Source organism: Camelus dromedarius, chromosome 7 (assembly GCF_036321535.1).
Source record: "Camelus dromedarius isolate mCamDro1 chromosome 7, mCamDro1.pat, whole genome shotgun sequence".
Taxonomy (NCBI): Eukaryota; Metazoa; Chordata; class Mammalia; order Artiodactyla; family Camelidae; genus Camelus; species Camelus dromedarius.
This window is the reverse complement of record NC_087442.1, coordinates 42,234,819-42,255,570: the sequence shown is the minus strand read 5'-3', so window position 1 is coordinate 42,255,570 and position 20,752 is coordinate 42,234,819. Positions and strand designations below refer to the sequence as shown.

The window sequence follows — 20,752 nt, the reverse complement described above, 5'->3', positions numbered from 1 at the left end:
TGAGTGAGTGCTGCTTAGAATGGGGTGGTAAGTGAACTGGAGCGTGGGGGCTGAAGGTAGCCACACAAGGTAACTCACTTAAAAAATCTAGCTTACTCATCTGTCTCCCCTTTGGATTGAACCTGAAAGTGTATGCGTGTGCTTAGTTAAATTTTGGCAAGAGTCCCCAGCCCTCCTTCACACGGAGAGGGAATGATAATTTCACATACTTTTTTGAATATTCATAAAGTTTTTATTGGCATTGAGTCTAGCCTCATCCTAAGCTTAACTTTGCCTGCGTTTTTCTGCTGTTTGGAAAGTATAAAGAGGTGGGTACGGGTTTAGTCTCTTATTTTCATTTCCTCTGCTGTATGCTGACTTTATTTTTATTGTCTCACTCTTACTATTTTCTTACTCTTATCTGCTTTTTACCTCTAAACCAGGGGACAGAGGGACTCACACTATTATTACTCTTGCAAAATCTGCACTGTTGGCTGTTGGGTCGGGAAACTTCACTGTTGCACAGGGCTGCCCGTTTTGCACATCACAGAATATTTCATATCCCTGACCCCACCTATTAAATGACAGCGGTGACCCCCAGTAACAGTGGCAACTAAAAATTAGTTTCACATATTTCCAAATCCCCTTACTGGCCATGCAAGGAAACTATGCCTTCTCTAGAAAGGCAGTTGTAAATGTGCCTTTCACTAGTGTTTAGAAAGTGAACTTTATTAGAATGATGACAGAATCTTCAGATGACATGAGATTTTTTTGCTTTACCATGGCCTTTAAGTGACCTGCTAGTACTGTCAGATGTTCACATGCTTGACATTTGAAGCACAGTGTGGTAGGAATCCGAATCAAGTCTTCGAGTGTATTTTTACCTTGTATTCAACTGACACGGTGAGATGGAGCAGACTCTGAACACAACTGCTGGCTACTTTAGATAGAACTTGGGAATGCCTAATTTTCTTCTGGAATCAAGGGGAAAAAGCACCCAGTTTGGTACGATTATTCTGAAATGTGTTGCATTGGTAAGTCAGTAATGATAATCACAAGATTTAATACTAAAATGAAATAGCCTTTTACCGGGCCTCTCAGAGAGCAGAGAGGTCTGGCGTGATCACCACTGTGTTTCGTGCTCTCACATTTTGTAGCTCTGATTCATGCCCAAGAAGGAAACTTCTCAGATGTTTCGTTACAGATTACTTCAGCCCATACATTAGATGAATCAAACATACATTGCTGCTGGAGATGCAAGTTTACTTACATAAAGTGCAAAGAAAACAGTTCTACCCATTAAAAATCATTTGAATGTGTGAAAAGAGAACCACAACTAGAAAGTTGTGATTTTTCAGATTATTTAAAAATATTCACTTAACATGAAAACAGTTTAAAAACCAGATGCACTCAAAAGTTCTTAAAAATTATCCAGAGGCAGAGTAGCCCTACTTGGAAACATGTTACAATTTTAAAGTTATATTTTACTATAATCTAGCAGAAAAGGAAAAGAAGGGACTTTTCTATTGCTAACTTTTTCCTGAATTTCTAAAGGCAAGCTGCTTTTGACAAGAATGAAGGATATACCCAGCTTTGCATTTAATTTCTTTGCTATCGTAGTTTTTCCTCTCAGTGTTTCATGGTTTTTCCTCTCAGTGTTTCACGGGGCAACTATTTTAAATTGCAATGGGAGACCTTTTGGAAAGGTAAAGATGATGAGGTCAAATGAACCCCTGATCACTTCTCATTCTAGTTTTGTTTTTTTCTTTTTTCTTCAGTTTGTTCATATTGGGAGTAGGTAAAAAGGAAGGGCTTGCCTTTCAGCTTGTCTTTTGAGGTTGGGTTCAATCCCACTAGAAACAAGCCAAGTGATTTGGTTACATTCAGTATTTCCTTCAAAAACCTGAGAATCTCTATGCTCGTGTTTTGCTAACCACATGCATGTCAAATAAACTTTTCAGAGAAATGGGGTGTGTCCTGCAAAAAATGTATTGTGCAAAGTGGGAGTGGGGAGAGGAACTCGGACCTCAGAATACGGCCTAGGGCACAGACACACACTGAAGAGGCTAGTGCACTGTGCCTCTAATGCCCAACGCTGTTACTTAACAAGTGGTTTTCTGAACTACTGAACCTGTCAGTAGGAAAGCTGTGAGACAGGATTGTGTGAAACATAAGTAGAAATTAGCCAGAAACTTTGAAAAGAGGCCTCATATCCAAAGAAACGTATGGAAACTTAAAAAAAAAAAAAAAAAAAAAGAAAAAGATAAAAGAAAGAAAGAAAGAAAAGAAAGAGGAATCTAACATATGAAAACCCAATCCCACTGGAATGTTTTTTCATACACAGTATAAATGCCACATAAATAAAACCACAAACCTCCGGTAAAGTACAGGAGAGGACGTGAGCCCCTGGTGCTCTCTCCTGCGAGGGCTGGGAAGTAAGGCCCGGGGAGTTTCTAGAGACAAAAGCTGTTTGGAAATCCTTCTTCCTGGGCACCACAGGCCTGGTTCGAAGGGAACTTTGGACAGCCCCTCAAGGGCGATGCAGTGTGTGAAACCGTCCCAAAGAGGTTTCTGATTCAGGCTGTGAGACTCTGAACTTTTAGGACACCGGTGGGTGGTGAACATCTTTTAAGAACATAGATACTCTGGTTTGAAGGAAATGGTGATACTTAACTGCAAGTGGTACGTGTAAAGTGGAGGACTTCCGGGGAAGAGTTCTGGCGGTAAACTGCCCAGTAACAGACTCCATTCTCACCAGGTCCAGTTGAAATTTTCACTTAGAGGGGATAGCCCCACTCTTGGTCTTGTTCCCTGTATAAATCTCTGGTTTGAAGACTTTGCAGCATTTACGGCGTTTCAAGCTTGAGGGCTGAAATGTCACTTTAAAAGCAGGGTTAAAAAGGTCACACAGCTGCAAATAATAATAGCCCAATGAAATTCAGATTCTAGCTGCAGCCTACTTCAAGAATAACACTGAAACAGGAAACAAGCCTACTAGATCTTTTTACCAGTAAAGCTAGTCAGAACACATCTGATAAAATGAGTGTGTGTGAATGAGACAGACAGACAGACAGACGCAGAGAGACAGAAAAAGACATGCATAACAAGACAAAGACAGAAACAGACATACAGAGAGACCTGGAGTTTTATTTATTTATTTAGTTTTTTGTGGTTTATTTTTATTTATTATTTTATTTCATTTTATTTTCTTATTGAAGTATCAGTTTACAATGTTGCATCGATTTGTGTACAGCATAATAGTTCAGTCATACATATAAATACATATAGTTGTTTTCATATTCTTTTTCATTATGGGTTACTGTAAGATACTGAATATAGTTCCCTATGCTTTACAATAGTACCTTGTTTCTCTATTTTATATATAGTAGTTGGTATCTGCATATCTCAAAGAGAGACTTAGAGCTTTAGAGAGAGAAAAATACACACAGAAAACAAAGAGAGACATACACAGATGCAGAGAGGGACACTAAGACCACAAAGTAATTGATTTCCTTGGACTGAGATTCAAGGGTGTTTATTTTTCTATTTGAAGTTATGATATTAAAATAATTACAAGTAAATAATTTATAAATAATTTAAAAATTAAGTATTGTTTCAAATAATGTCTCTTTAAATGATCTTATTTTACAATGTTTTACTAAAATGGCCCTGTTTTACAGATGAGCAAATAAAATAGTGAAAAGTACTGTATCTTTCAAAATAAAGTCTTACTTACCCTCAAATCTAGTATATATAATTCCTTTCCAATAGCTACCCATGTGTTGGGAGACCCATCCTGGATCCCGGCTTTCAAAGTAGAATCAAGCATCTTGGAATAAAATAATTTAGTGTGTGTTTTGGTGAATTTGTGTTGTGTTATAATTGTGTGTGGCTGTTTGCCTTTCTGATCCGTACATTGAGAGAAATATTTGCTTTACACAAAGTACAAATTGGCTCTGCCCTTAACTAATTTAGTTAATAAACAACCTTGGTTCCCAGAAACCAAGTACGACTGACCTGGACTCTCACACAGTGTGACTAACTCAAGATGTTTGTCAGCTAACCTTGGCCCTTTAGGAAGGACCCATCTCCTTCTCCAGAACCTTTTCAGCAGTCTAGTAAGTACAACAGGCAAGAGAGATCTGCTTCACATGAGTCCTGCCAAGAAGCTCATTCCACGCTCATCGTGGGGCAATGAAGGCTGACAGAGGGTGTTAACATCACTATTAAAATGCAGGCCCCCCTTTCAGATCTGTAATACGTTCATGTCCAGGTTAACAATACCACAGCCGATGTAAACATACCAGTATTAATACTAGTGCTCATTTGTACTTACAATTTCAGTTTGTAGCTTTGAAGTTCCCAGAACTTTTGGTGGTGATAAAAGTGCATGCGAGATTTTCAGATTAAAACAACATTTTTAGTGCCCTACTATTCCAAATCCCATATCACTGTATGAATCTATCTGCTGTTATCGGGGGAAACTTGGGCCAGCCCACTGAAATTGGAGTTTGCTGTTAACTAAGAGTCAGTAATGACTTACTGTGATTTAGACGAGGAAGCATCAGTCTTGGCCGATTACAGCAAAACAGATGATGTAGGATTTTTTTTCCTTTGGACTCAGTTGTTACTGTTAAGTTTAAAATACATACTTACAGTATTTTGTGTAGACTTTCCAAGTTTTTTTGCTAACATTTGTTTTTTTGCAATGTTTGCCCTTCATGAAATGGTAATTCCAAGTATATCCCTAAATGCCTGGCAAAGCGTTTGAATGGATTGCGTCAGGCATTGTGGAAGATTTCCCATTTTAGACCAGGAGGAATTTGTGGGGTCAAACGCTGAACAATGAAAGAGATTCTTGCTCATTGCAAGGCCAGAGGAATCCAGTGGCAGTTTAGGGTTTGAATTGTAAATCAAGCCTGTCATCTCCTTGTCAGCTATGAAAAACCTCTACTCACTTTATACACCATTAGGGTTTGTTATTAGGGTTTTGTGTTGTTTTCCAAAAATTGGAAGGGAAATTAGACTCTTGAGGCATTTGTTCTAAGTGAACATCGAATCTGAACTTTGGAAAAGAGGACCAAAAAATAGTACTATTTTTCAAAGAAACTATTATTATGATTATACAGCTCTGGCCACAATTAGGAGGAAGGGATACAATGGGAGTTTGAGATTTGAAGATCTTAACTATTTTATATAACATAGATAAACAACAAGTTTATACTGTATAGCACAGGGAACTATATTCAATATCTTGTAGTAACCTATAATGAAAAAGAATATGAAAATGAATATATGTATGTACATGTATGACTGAAATGTTATGCTGTACATCAGAAATTGACACAATATTGTAAAATGGCTACACTTTAAAAAAAACCCCAAACCTCCCAACCCCCACAAAACAATTATTATTGTACTTAACCAAAGATATGGGGTCACTCCATGTTACTCAAAGGCTCTCTCCAGGGGTCATAAACAGTCCACACATGGTTAATAGACTGGACTCCAGGGATTTCAATGTCTATGAAAATGTTAGCAGACTGAATTCATAATGAATTCATAATGAATTAGTCAGAATTTACATGTGAAATTTAATGAAAACGAGCCTGTTGTTTTTGCACTAAAAGCAACTTTGACTTTTTTTCCATTAAATCTGGTGAGATTTCTTCTCTGCTCATAACTGGGAACAGGTGGAATTGTTGGCCTGCACAACCTCTTGCCTTGCTGAAAACTTGGCTGTGGGCCAGAAGGTTTGAGAACCACTGCCTTAGGAGTAGGAAAAAAAAAAAAAGCAAGCTGTTTGAGATCGTTTATTGTGATGATTCAGGATCCATTATCCATTTCACAAATATTTATTGAACGCCTACTATGTCAGCTCTGTGCAGTGGAGCCTGGGGTGTGGCGGCTGCCAAGCAAAACCTGGTTCATGAAACCATCCCAGCTCGTGAAACAACTGACTGGGAAATGAGAGGATAAGGCCTAACTTCTGAGGACCAAATGCAGAGCAACCTGGCTAAAATCATGTCAGAGTAATTTGCCCCCCACTTGATGGATGATAAAAGAATATACACAGGGCTGGTGTAGAAGTCTGTTTGAGAGAATAATTATTACAATATGTGCTAGAAAAGAACCATAATGATAGACCAGAAAAATAGACCATGACTCTTGACTAACCCATCAGACCAGATCACACGAGTTGATAAGAGTCATAAAGCCTCTGGGGGCGAGTGGTACTATTTAGTAAAACTGTCTCCAACATCCACACAGAAGGGGATGAGCAAGGGTGCGCTGTTTACAGAGGGCTACATGTGGGAACAGCAGAGTCTCAGAATAAAGCATCTGAGGTTCACACACTTACAGATATACACCCACTTCAACCTTATTCATCACTTTAAACTTATTTTATTTTAGCAACTGCCATTTTACCTTATGACTCTTATTCCATTCGTATGTTGCCAGAATGTTTGGTCCATGGGATCCATAGCATGTAATAAATTGATACAGATTCATTTGTTTTTAAAATGAAATAATGACAGTAGTGACCCAGATGAACATAATGAACTGAACTCTAAATGATTTGAGGGCTGACTCTAAAATATGACACAAATGAACTGATTTATGAAACAGAAACAGACTCACAGACATAGAAAACAAATGTATGGTTACCAAAGGGGAAAGAGGGTAGAGGAGGGATAAATTAGGAGTTTGGGATTAGCAGATACAAATTATTATATATAAAATAGATAAACAATAAGATCCTACTGTATAGCATGGGGAACTATGTCCAATATCTTATAATAAACATATAAAGAAAAAGAATATGAAAAGGAATATGTATATGTATAACTGAATCACTATGCTGCACACCAGAAACTAACACAACATTGTAAATCAACTATACTTCAATAAATAATAAACAAATAAAAACCTAGACCAAAAAAAAATCATTTTCTCAGTTTCACAGTCACCCTTTATTTGGAGGCTTAGAAGTAAGTTGTCAGCATTCACAGGGGAGAGGAGCGAGGCTCTGTGATAAGTGACAGAAAAAATCAAATGAATAATGAGACATGAGAAGTCATTTTAGTGGCTCATGACTTTTCTCAGACAAGGGCAAGTGGAAAGCTTCTAAAGATATTTGTATTTTCTTCTTCTTCTTCTAAGTATAATAGAGTAAAAAAGTTTAAACAATATGCCTGATACAGGCAAGCTGTAAAATTATGTTATGTTACTGCCTTAACAGGTGACTAGTCATTCCAAATGGAGAGTGAAAAAGGGCATTACTTGGAGAAAATTTACGATAAGGAAAGAGAGTGATGTGAAGAGAGTTGATATATTAAAATTTGCTTTGTTTTTAATATCTGACTAAGAGTGTTATCCAAGGCAAGCCTTTTCATTTTGTGTTTCGGAGAAGTGAAAGTATACATCCTTTTCCCAAAGAACGTATGTGGGTTTATTAGTGTTTGGGGGAAGAATTGAGGTTTTGTTTTGTTTTGTTTTGCAAGGTGACATAAGTTTTGTTGGATGAAGGGTAACCTTTCCATGAGTGAAGGAGAGTTCCCTCTTTCAAGGGTGAAGATGACTTGGAACTCCTTTGGAATCACCTTCAAGTAGCATTTTAAGGAAGCAAATGGCTTCCTTTGTCCAGAGACAAAGCAGTAGGTTTTAGTTCTGTAATAAAGCTATGTCCCAACAGCAGCATGTGTTTAAACTTATTACAAAATTGAGCTTATTTAAATTCAATTCCAAAACTGACAAAAAGAAAAGTATGATTTAGAGAACTATTTAAATTGTGGAACTTCAATTGTATAGTACTTCTTATGATGTTTAAAAAAATTTTATGTTACTGTATAGATTAGTAACCCACACAATCATGTATGTACATTGTACTTTTATTGGCTTTTGGAAGAATTTGCAAAGGTAGTTTTGATTATGCTCAATTTTTGCCTAATGAACTTACCTTGGAATCTAACCCCTACGTAAGAAAAAACCACTCTATAATTTAACACATGTCTGAGATCATAACATACGGTTTCTCCCTGCAAAGCTACCTTATTCCAGATAACTTATCTAGATCAGGGGGGCAGTTGCCTTAATCTAATTTTAATTTCAAATCAGCCTATAAAACCAAATTAACAAAATATTTAAGGTAATGCTTTTTGCATTTTCTGGTTTCTCATCACCCCTGCACAACTCACGTAGTTTTTGTTGAGACATCATCAAATGCCTGAAATGAAAGGGAATTTAAGACCACCAGGGCCATTCGCTAAGGGGGCTGCAGGGCAGCCTTGCATCCCTTGTTCATACTGAAGCTCTCTGGGGTGAGCATGGGTGAATCATCTGACCTGATGCTCAGGGTCAGTCCTCACGCTGATGACTGCTCAGTAACTTCCCCTTCTCTTGCTGTGCTAAGTAGCCAACCCCAAAGGACTAGTGCAAAAGTTGCCTTGGAATCTTCTTGCACAAGTGGGCTTCTACCTGGTAATAACACCCACCCGGTGTTATTTCCACAGGCAGAGTTTCTGCTGCAACAGAAATTTTTTGGTTGCATTTTGTTGGCATTTTCCTTCAAAATACAGTAGACATGTGCTCGAGAAAACGTGATAGGAACTCGGACTGCGGGGAGCCTAAGGACCTTCAGCAGGACAGGACCTCTGTTCATGTTAATGTTTTCCTCGTCTCATTTGGGAATTGGCATACGAGGGGGCTCGGAGCCATTGCCTTTCTCATGTTTGTCAGGTAAAAGGAGATATTCATGGCTTTCTATTTTCCTTCCTCCCTCTCCCTGACCCTTTAGATTTATGAGGAATCCAAGATGAATTTGGAGCAGGAGAGGCCGTTTGTCTGCAGCGCCCCAGGCTGCTCCCAGGTGAGTATGGGGGTCCTCTGCTCTGGCCGGCAGGGATCACACCTACTTTCCCACAGGGAGGCAACTCTCACTTGGCAGTCATGTCTGTGGTGGACTGTCCTTCTTCACCAAGATATTCCCTGTCATCCTCATCATCACCATCATCATCATTTTCCACTTTGAATAGTCTGAACAACTTCCCTCGCAGCCTCTGAAATGCATCGGTGCCGGCCATTTCCACCCATAACTTTCCCTTGGAAGTAAGCCAGCCGCATCCTGCCCACCAGATGTTCAGGATTGTTATTTCAAACAGGGGGAGGAGGGTGCCTGCTTTGACAATAGCCACTTGAATTCTGGGCCTTTGGATTACAGGTGAAATAGCTCGCCATCAGGGACAGAATTCGATTTTGTTCTGTTTTCCCTTTTGATTAAAATAAACCCCCTGTAGCTCTTCTAGAACCCACAGTTTTCCCATTTATCTAAACTTTAAGAGAGGAAGTTGGCCTGCTGAGCTGGATTAAACCTGTGTAGCCTCTGATGGCTCCCACCAAGTGGATTAGACGGGGGGATGAGGTGAGGCTCTGTGTGTAGAGTGTTTGGTGTAGGACCGGTGCACTGCGCTCAGTTGAGGTCCACTGTTGCTATGACGGCTGCTGCTGCTACTATTATACATGAACCCATCTCTTTGAAAGAAACTGGAAACATCCATCATCTAAAATCAAACTTTGGCATTTTCCTTTTGGAACTTGTCAGTGACTTTTTCTACACTTGACCCTTTGGAGATCTCCATGTTCTCATCATTGGGCAATGACCCACATGTTCGCGGTCATGCCAAGATCTTCATTTTATGGGATACACGACAAGCTTAGAACTCAGAGCACAGACATGTGGATAGTTATACTGTCTTTCTCTAAAATGCATGGTAGTTTCAAGTGGAATCAAGCCCCACTCTCTTGCCTGTTTATGTGGTGGGGTTCGCAACAGAATGTGGAATGATTGTCTGGGAGTCAATGAGGGGTGAGATCCATTGAGGACCCCTTTTATTGTATTTCCCCAGAGAGTTTGAGGAGGGTTCTGGAAGCCTCCTGGAGGGAAGATGCCATGGAAACATGAAATGTTACTGCTGGTGCTGCCTTGCAGTGCCTCTAGTGACATTAGCCACCGGCTGAGAAACCAGAGTCCTTTGCTTGGGTTCTGGCAGATTCTGCAGGGACTTTTGAGTGAATGTTGGCTTTCAACCTATAAATAAGAAAAGCAGTTGAGAAAATTATTTTAAATTTCAACTATTTTCTGGCAAGCTGGTTTTGGAAGTCGTTCTGAAATAGGAAACACTAGGAAAACACAGATAGGTTGAAGTACTGGGAGAAATTCTGCCAGACCAGGACTCTCCATTGTGAATACAGCGAATTGACTTACCTAACTAAATTAAAACTGATTTCCACTTAGTTTCCTTAAGTCTCAGTAGCCAGAAAGGATCCAATAATTTGAGCAGTTTGCTTTGCTTTGGCTGTGAAAATGTGACATTAAGTTTTATTCAGTTTGAGTCACTCAACACATTTTTGGGGAGCCTATGTGTGCATAAAACACATGTATCCCTGCACTCACAGAGCTTCTAGTTTAAGCATCATGTGTGAAACCACATGATAAAATCATCAATTAATTAATTAATTGCGGTTTTCCATGAAGGAAGAGCACGGGCCACCTTGAAGAGTATCATCGGGGGATTTACTTTCCTTGGGGAGGACAGTAGGGGGGTTCCTCTGTGGAATGGCATTTAAGGGAATGGGATCCTCATGAGACTTAGCAGAGGCCAAAGAGGGATCATGATGAGTTAGGATTCCAGGACAGTCCGGGGTTGTGAGTGATGGTAGAGGAGAGCCTTTTGAGGAGGGGTTCTTTGGGCGCATCCAACATCTGGATAAGTCAGAGAGAAGAAAACTGTGCAGAGGCCTTTGGACTGTGTGGCAGAATTTCCCAAGCTTGGCACTACTAACATTTGGGACTGAATAATTCCTTGTTGGGGAGGGGGCTTCCCTGAGCATTACAGGATGTTTAGCAGTGGCTACCAGTTAGATCCCAGGAGCACTTCTCAGCTGCGAAAACCAAAAATGTTTCCAGGTATTGCTAAATGTCCCTTTGGGGGCCAGATTGGCCCCGGTTGAGAGTGACTGCCAGATGGCTTGCATTTTAGCTTTAGCCTGGTTTCTTTTTGGATCCCTTCCTTTTTGGGGACCACATACATCAAAGTGATGCTCTCCCATTTTGTCTTAGGTATTGCTATAAGCCATTTTTTCTCCTTTTTGGAATCAGGCAGTGCTGCAGACGTGTGGTCACTGGTGTCAGACGCCACTGGAGCTGGGACAGCGAGAGGCCTGAGTAGAGGCTGTTGGGTTTGGCACTTTGGTGCTGGCTGGCGACCTATGAGAGAGGAGTCGGGGCGGGGGCCTGATTGGAAGGGATTACTGAGTGAGTGGGTGGTGAGGAAGTGGAGGTGGCCAGCATAGAGGGCTCTTTCAAGAGTGCTAGGGAGTGACGGGAAGCAGAGTGATATAATGGTAGCCTGAGAAGGAAGCAGCTTGAGAGAGATTCTTTCTAGAGTAAAGGCTTGCCAGGCTGGATTTAATCAAGGGCAAGGAGGAGTGAGCATGCTGGCTTGCAAGACCAGAGCTGGAGCGTCAATCCCAGAAGACATGGGGTGTAGAGGATCCCGAAGAGGACATGGGGGGTGCTTATTCCTCTGAGACAGGAGGGAATGGAAATGGAGCCTATGAAGTTAAAGCCAACTCTGAGATGGAGGTGATAATAAAGGTTGAAGGGGTGCATTTCAAATGACCTTCAACTTGACTGAAGGAGCAGATCATTTCCTTGAGAAGGCTCAGTGGACTGAGGAAAGGTTTGGACAAATATGAGAACAGAGAATTTACATACAATTTTAAGGTAAAATTCCAGGCCTCTTCCCTCAACCCCCACCAAATTTAAATGGAAAGATGTATCTAAAACTTGATGTCTCTGTTTAATGTGAAAGTGTTCCTTTTTCTTGACAAGCTGTCATTAAAATATGAACATTTTTCAATGGAAGAGGTATTAGAATTGAGAGAATGTAGTAGTTGGCCTGTGATTCCAAGGGTCTCCTGGTGGGGTGTTAGGGGACCACAGTCAATCATTAGTTCAGCGACGTCCCATAGCCTGGGAACCTCACAGAGAAGAAAGGATGGCTGGGAATCAGAAAGGAGAGTAAATATGAATTATGAATGCTTGTGCTGTGTTGGGGGCGATGGATGGATTTCCCCCCATTTTTCCCTCATTGGAAAGAAACTTTGCTCTGTTAGCAACAGCCTATAATATGTCAGAGGTTTTTTCGTGCTTGTGTTATGGCTCCATTAGCTTTGTCCTAGAAGTAAAGAGAAACAAGCTTCTCTTGCTCTTTCTCATCTGATAAGTCCAATGTTAATTTCACTGTTCCTTTGCCCTCTGCCTTAACCATGTTTTAAATTCCAGTGGCCTCTCTCAGCTCTGTATCTGTTACAGACTGTACATTTTGGATATGCAATTTGCTGCTATTTTCCTACCAAATTTAAAAAAATCACAGATATCCTATATTGTCTCTTTTGAAAGGTAATTATAGTTAATATGAGGTATTATGGAAATTATTAGTAGTATATAGTAAGTATTCTCATTTGTATTCTATTTTAAGCTATTATTTTATGGCACCCAAAAAATGGCTCCAAAAATGACTGCAAATGAAGGATATTACCATGTTGTTTACTGGTTACATATTTTACAGGAAAGATTATAATAAGTTTCTTACTTCATAGTCTTTCTGTCAAAAGCCTTAACCTATGTGTCTAAGCCACACATGGTAGTGTCACATATTTGATGCAGTCATTCTATGGGTGTTACAGAGGACCAAGGGAATAGATGATCCTGTAGTAAAAACCCACATGTCATTATAAATCAGACCTCTGTGTATTCAGAAATCTGGCATAATCGCTCTGCTTTGCAACTGCAATGCTTTCCTATTTATATGATACAAATGGCAAAGAAATAAGTGATATTTATTTGGAGAACTACTTTTGGAATCCTCCAAAGAATTTAGCCCAGTGAATTCCCTCATTCTCATGTATTTGCAGAAAAGTTTTCTACCATTGTATACAATGGTAATTGAAATTTATAATGACTATTCTGAAGAACTGGGAAGCTCTGAAAGATTTTCTAGATTGTCAAAGATTGGAAATATTCAGCAGACTTTGTTGTGTTTTGTTGTATTTTCATTTGACTTTGATAAAGCAGGTACTCTGTTAAGTTCAGTTATTAAAACATACCAGTCTGAGTCAGGATAGGCTAGGATCTGCTGCAATAAGACATTACTCCAAAGCTTCAATGGCTTAAAATAACAGAGGCTTATTTCAGTTGCCCAACCATACATTTCAATTATAGAGTGGCAGGACATTCTTCAGAATTCTTCAGACTTCAGAGATGCTCTTCATAATCCTTCAGAGATTTAGGGTGATTGAGGGGCCACTGTTTTTCATATTGTGAACCTCCATCCTAAAGGGGAGAGGGTCTGGCACCAAGAATTAGATGCTCACATCTGGGTGACATGTCACTTCCATTCATGACTCAATAGACAGAACCACTCACATGGCCCCACCCAACCACAAGAGGGCCAGGAAATCCAGTCCCACCATTTGACCGGAAGCCAGACAGCTGAAAATATTTGGGAGCAGCATTTTTGACAACTGTAATATCATTCTGTGAAAATGAAAAATAAAGTGTTGGTTTACTACACTGTACAGAGTGTAATATAGAACACTGAAAATAATTTGTCATGTTACTCTAAATCATATGTATAATTATAAAAAATCAGATAATCAGTGTGCAAGATCTTCATAAACAGAAACATACTGTGCAAATGGCATGGTGTACATTTGTAGAGATATATGTCAAATAATTAAGCATGACATGTAATTCTTTCCCAAAGTCTGATGTGAATGCATATGTGCTTGCATAAAATAATTTGTCATTTTACTTATGCTTTCACACCTTTTCAGAACTAATTTTTTGTTTTGCCTGTCACGTTTGTAATGCTGAATAAATCGTTTTCTCTATGATGGCAAATATGTATTACAAAACTGAATGGCTCCTCTCCCTTCTCCCTTTTTTTCTGTTTATCTGACAGCGCTTCCCAACAGAGGACCATCTGATGATTCATAGGCACAAGCATGAAATGACTTTGAAGTTTCCCTCAATAAAAACAGACAATATGTTATCAGGTAAGGAACCACCAGGCAAAGAGCTTTGGGTAATCAGATCAGCCATGTGTGAGATCCTTGTTCTGCATAATAGGATGATACCCACTGGCAGATCCTGCGCCTTGAAAATATGTATTTCTAAGGTATAGCCGAGACATAAAATAATGGTAAGCAGAAATGTAATCAGCTAATGTAGTGTTCACTCAAATAATTGGAGAGCTATGACTTCTCATTTTCTGGAATGTGAAATATTTATTACTCTGAAACTTGGCTCCATGTAAGTATTTTTTAAAAATCATATACCTGTGATTACTCAAGCAACAAATACTCATTGAGCATCTGTAACGCACACTGCACAATTCTGAGTACCATGGAGGCCCCAAGATTGATACGATTCCTGTTCCTGAGGACATCACTGTGTAGAGTGTGTGTGAAAACTTAACTAAAACAAAGGATTGTCCGTGATATCTATCAGATGAGCATTGTAAGGAAAAATGCTGTGTGACTTTAGTAGAAGGAGCTCTCTTTTTGGACTGAGGTGGTCAGTGAAGATTTCCTTAAGAAACAGCACCTGCTTCATAATTGTGAGATTAAATGAGATAATGTGTAGACATATAGCAAGTGCTCAGCAAATGTGAGCAGAAATAAAGAATAACGATAATCCATCAATTAAATGCCATTCCTTCTCATTTTGAGAGGCAGTGCGGTAAATTAGAAAGAGTGCAAGGAGAGAGGAAACTTGAACTCTAGCCTGCCTGGCCAGATGACCTTGAGCAAGTGAGTGAACACTTCTGGGCTTCCATTTCTTTTTCCATAAAATGAGAATGATTTTATTTGCCCAGTCTATTTCACAAGCTTATCGTGATTCAGTGAAAGAATCTAAATGAAAGTGTTGCATAAACCCTAGCAGGGTAATTTTTCCTGTTGCCCTTCTTAGGCTAGAAATATTTCACTCAATCTGCTGTCTCCCTGGTATCATGAAAGAGATTATAACGCCCAAGAACATGTTTTAAATGACGTCAGAAGAGAAACTGACTGCCCAGGCAAAACTGGCTCGTATAATTGAGCATTTCTATGGCACTTAAATTTTACAAGTATTTTATTATCACCATTATTAGCAAACCCTGCAAGAGTTTTGTCGGACAGGCTATTATTACAACTCCCATTTTACTGATAGAGGTGAAGGGGCATGAGGGAGGGAGCAGTTTTCCCAAGCTCACCAGCAGGGCAAAACAGGGCCCTCCAACCTGCCGTCCTATCCCCCAGACTCACACCAGCTACTTCGCTGTCAGGCTTCCTCAGTTTATATACACCATCAAATACTTCTGAGGGCAGAACCGTCAGTTCCGCACATCTTAATGATCCTGCCAGGGACTTGTTAATAGTGCAGATGTACTGTGGTTTGGAAGACTCTTGAGTTCAAAGGCAGCCTCTTCTCTTCCTCTGCCCCTCTCCCCCAGCCAGTTTGTTTTCATTGAACAAGCAGTATTGTCTTTCCTTAAGTCTAGAAACAGAGATGCAGAAACTCAAATTTCTAAGAATTATGAAAGCCTAGAAGGGCTAGGAAGGGTGGTCTGTTCTTTTGTTTTTATCATTTATTCTGTTCTATGGAGTCACATGTGGTGTAACTTTAGAGTTCAACAAGGAACATGTATATGCAAGTAGCAAGGCTGTAGACTTTGGAATTCCCTGTATTTAAAATAGTAAGTGCATCCTTTATTTTTCCCAAACAGGATCCCTAAAGTAGGCTGCCTGGTAGGAGGGGAGTGGGAGGGAGCAATAATTATGTGGGGGTGGTATTACTCTAGCGGCAAGTAACAGCCTAGTTTCTCCCTGCTGGGTTGGTCCTGCAAGGAGGCCCAATCTAAAGGTCAGAAAAAAAGTAGCTAAAGTTGTGTGAACGTTTCTATACATTTCCTAAAAACAGATTTTTGTTGAGGCTCTTGGAGCTTTTCAACTGTTCTTATCAGACCCTTGTTCGTTTTTGGCTGTTGCTGCCAAAAATTGACAGTGCCAGGTGGAAAATTGTTGAAAGGAAAGTCACTCTAATTTTTATTATGGCAAACTTGGAATAAGAAAATGAAGGGAGAAGTAAATATAAGGAGAAAGAGCATGAATAATATAAGAGCATATTTTCTTTTGCTTTATTGAAGCTGGTATGAGGCCATTTCATATTCCCAACAAAATTAAGTGTTAATTTTTAAACTTGCTACCCACTCTGCATGTTCATAGTCTTGTAGAATTTTCTTGCTGGAACAGAATACAAAGCTATCCAGTCCAGCTCCAGGGGGCTGAGGTCTGCTACATGCATTTAGGGGATGAAGGTCTACTACATGTCATTTGCCAATGTGGTCAACACTGAATTGTTAACAGGCTATTTACAAGGTATTTTTGCTTTGCCTTTTTTTTTTTTTCCAGGAAAGACTTTAATATATATTTATCCCAAACATCATTTTAGTTTTAGCCTATTAGATTGTGATTATAAATATGACTGAAGTTTTACTTGTCTATATCTTGATTTATTTAGATTTGAATTTATCAAAAGCTTGAGAATCTATTTTCATTAAAGATATGTTCATTAGAATTTTATTTCTTAAGGTACCTTAAGCCTATTTTGTGGCCTTTCCTGAAGATGAATGATTTCATACAACTTGAAATATAGTAACAGTAAAAACAAAAATAGTATAAATCAAATCTTAAATCAGCAAGCATTATCAGGGCAAAACTCTTCAAATTCCTCCTGGGCTATTTTTTTCAAGCAATATTCAATTGCACAAAATTTCATTTCAGATGAATTGGAGTTTGACATGTATTAAGGAGATGAAGCATGGTAGGTATGTTTATTACTAATTTCAGCTTATCTGGCTCACTTAAATTTTGGAAAATCACTTCATCCTTCATTAATTGCAAACACTACAGTTAGGGAAGTTATTAAGATACCACAGGTATGCTCTTCAAGGATAAACGTCTAAAGAGTTGTAAGATCTGAAATAACTTTACAGCTTTGCCGTAAAGTCCATTTTATTTAGGCCAGGTAGAATTTACTACTCAAAACGACTGTAAATGATCTTTGACATGCCACATGGCAGGATAATAAAAGTGACAGTCATGGTGTTTTATTAAGAGGAGTCTGCTCTTGTGGATAGACAGTAAACATAAAACCTCTCATTCTAACAAGACAGTATTAGTAGGGGCATGATTGGGGGGGTGAATTCTGAGGGCAAAGACTTACATCTCCTCTTACTTTGATCCTTCCATCCTTATTTGGGCCATGTGGTACATTTCTAGAGTCCTGATATAATGAGGGACAGAAATCTTTCCGTTCAGCTATTCTTGATCTGATAGAAGACAATTTCACAGTGAGGGAAGTTGTCATATGAAAGGTTTTTTGGTGCCAAGTTTGAAATGGGAATCCTCTGAGGACAACATACTTCCACACACAGTTTGCAGAAATACCAGCTACCACGTGACAAAATTATGATCAAATTTCAGTATGAGAGGTAAAGAGAATAGTGTTTGGGTCTATTTTATGGTATTATGGCTAGGTATCTAGGAATTCCCCAATCTTGCCCTGTCCAACATCCCCACCCCCATTTATTTACAAGGTTCCCAAGTTCTGTATAAGAAAAAAACAGAATAAGAGTCAAAGTACAACTTCGTAACTGAACAAATACTAAGCAAATAAGATATTAATAAGCAAATAATATTCTAAATGAAAACTCTGTGTGTAAATGTTGTGTGTTGTGAGTGTGGTGGAAATTTTGACCTAGAAGATGGTAGATTTTGCTTCATGAAAAGAAAGATGAAGTTCAAGAGTATTGTGGACCTTTTTCAAAAGATAAAACCCGATCAACACTTAGGTGGGAAACCTGATAAAGAGACACAGGGGACCATGCCTTTCAATGTCTAGTTAGTTTCCTCACCAGGCATCATAGCCTGATTAATGCTGTGAGCAACTGGGCTGCGCTTGGAGAGAAGTTGGGACAGGCACCAGCTGAGGTGTGAGAAGAGGGTCTGAAGTTCCCTCTCCACCAACATTTATTCATTTATTCAACAAACATTAATGAGTGCCTGCAAGGATCCTATTGTGCTGGGTGCTGGGGCTGTGGCATTGAACCAGACAGATAAGGTCTCTCTTCCATGGAACTGAGTACACTCTTTTGGGGGTGGGGAGGAAGAAAGATAATAGACAAAAAAACGAAACAAAACAAAAAAAACCCTGATAAATAAACAAGAAAATATCAGTTAGGGACAAGTGCTACAATGAAGATAAAACATGATAATGTGACACAGGTAGCCAGCAGACTACCTAAGGGAGGCCAGGAAAGGCGTCTTGTCCATGAGTGGCATTTTAGCCAAGACTTGATGTTCAGCACTGCAGGCTCAGGGGTTCTTTCTCCCTGACTTCTGAATATGGCAGGGCTGGAAATGGTGATTCCTCGGGACCAGATGCGGTGCAGCTCACTGTGTCTAGAGCTGACACATGGAAGACAGGCAAGAGAGACTGGCTTCCTTGTTCCATCTTCCTTATCATCCTCTGATACAGAGCATCTAACATAAATGACAGTATAGTCCTTCAGAGACTAGATTAGGTCTAGAAGTGGGCCTATTTCTAGTTTCTGTCTATAAACCTAATTCTCACCAGGGAGAAAGCAAAATGTCTTCACTGTACATGTATTTGTACAATTTCAATCTGTATCTGTGTCTTCTGCGGGCCAAGTGTTGTAAGAGACCCCCTTACCTGAGCATTTCCTAGTTGACTCACAGCCTCTCCATGGGTACCTGGTGCACCAGCTCTCCACCTTGACAATAAATGGATTCCAACATGTGATCCAAGAGGTGAGAGTGTGTCTCACCTCTCGCTGACCTGAATCACCCCAGCCTGGGTCAATTTTTAAGCATTCCACTGCATTGTTGAAAAACCAGACTTTCGTTGGTTTGCTCCATGGCAGCACTGCCTCTTGGGAGAGATGCAGGGAAATAGTAATGTCAGTGTTACTGAGAGGACCCTACTGCTCCTATTGTATATTCACACTCAATAAAAGGCACATTTATTGCAAAGAAGCCTGTCTAGAATTCCATCAGTTGTTACTGATTATTGCTCTTATAAAGGATTATGTATTTTAAAATTCATTTAATGTAAACTCTCTTAATTAGGACTTTATTGAAATTCAGATAGGAACTAAGAATATTTTAAAGAAAGCACTTGCTGAAAAATTCATGGGATGAATGTGGCTATAAAAAGAATATTAAAAGTCTCTAAGAAAAATGCCTTTTCTGAGAACCCCAACTCTTACTGAAACAGACTAATAGTTTTCTCTATTGAATTGAGCAGCACTCTTGAGGAATTCCATTAAGTTACATTTTGTTGGCTGAAACTGAGTCACACAAATAATAAAAATGCATTGCCTTTAAAAAAATACCCTATAGTTAGAATAATCACTAATTCAAACTGATTTTTCTTATAACTGGTCTGAGTTAGTGAAGCTTTTATGGTATTACTAGCCAGCAATTTAATATAAAGTGATGTAAAATTACTTCATATAGTCCTTTATATACCATAGTTGAGAATAGCAGACCAGTAGGAAACAAACTTTTTGCTTAGGGGATTTACAGATTTCTCCTCTTGTGTATGAAGGAAACTCTGCTTTTCCTTTTTTTTTTTTAGTTGATGACTTGTCACTTTGCCTTTTTTATCATTGAGGAAAATGAAACATAGACAAACATATAACTCAAACGCAGCTCTGAAACCGAATAAGGTAGCAACCTGCTATTAAATGTAGAGCAGACTAAACACTTTTTAAAAGAAGAATCAGGTTTCATGCTTTAGCTTTGTGCTTGTCAGTTAGGCTTTGGAAAACCGGACTTGCTGGAGCTAAAGCACTTGATGTTAGGCAGACGATGGATGGATTGGAAAACTTAGTGAGTTGCTTTTTTTCCCTAATAGTTCTAGCCATGTACTTGTGGTCCTTCCCAGATGTAATGTGATGCAGGATTTCCTGTCCTATAAGTGATGGGTGAATTCCTAACTGAGAATGCCGAGTTTGTGGCCCTCCTCCGGACAGATACACAAGTAGGGCCTCTGCACCACAAATATACTCTACATAGCTATTTACAGAGGCAATGATTCTATGAAAAGGTGCTCCTGTTTTCAAGAAACAGACTCACCACTCCAGGAAGTGAACCAGATATTGAAACATGACAAACTTTACAAAGGATATTTTACCCCTTTTGGTGCAAATCTCTCTCTACTGATTGCTAAAGACATCCCCAAGACATGAGACAGGAGTTGGAGAGGGGGTAAGACTGCTTACTTGCACTGGCCCCAGGTGTCTGCATCTCCTGGGAACCTGGTGTGCTCTTTGCAGACTCTCTGCGAGAACATAATGTGCAGGTGTTTCTGCAGCCAATTTATGAAAATAATAACAACAAAATATGTTGCAGCAGAAAGCTATCAACTTTTAGTTTAATTTGAGAGTTGAGGTTATCTCCTTCTCTCATTCAGATGACCCTCACTGGAGTGGAAGCACTGATAGAAAGGGGAGCAGAAGTCCTTAAATGATCATCTCAGCTCTGAGTTCCCACTGGAACCAGTTCCTGTAAGTCCCTGGAGTGTGGCCTGTCACTACTGAACACACCTTAGATATTATCCACGAGCAGAGCATCGGCCACT

At 39.5% G+C, this 20,752-nt stretch overlaps 1 protein-coding gene across 2 annotated transcripts in view; it reads left to right on the top strand.

Moving 5' to 3' along the window:
• Window positions 1–20,752, top strand: part of CREB5 (cAMP responsive element binding protein 5) — a 381,842-nt gene that overhangs the window by 60,390 nt on the left and 300,700 nt on the right. For both annotated transcript variants that reach the window (XM_064487484.1, XM_064487485.1), the window contains exons 2-3: window positions 8,777–8,848; window positions 14,007–14,100. In XM_064487484.1, the coding sequence (XP_064343554.1) occupies window positions 8,795–8,848; window positions 14,007–14,100 (148 nt within the window). In that variant the 5' untranslated portion in view covers window positions 8,777–8,794. The remainder of the gene's footprint in view (window positions 1–8,776; window positions 8,849–14,006; window positions 14,101–20,752) is intronic.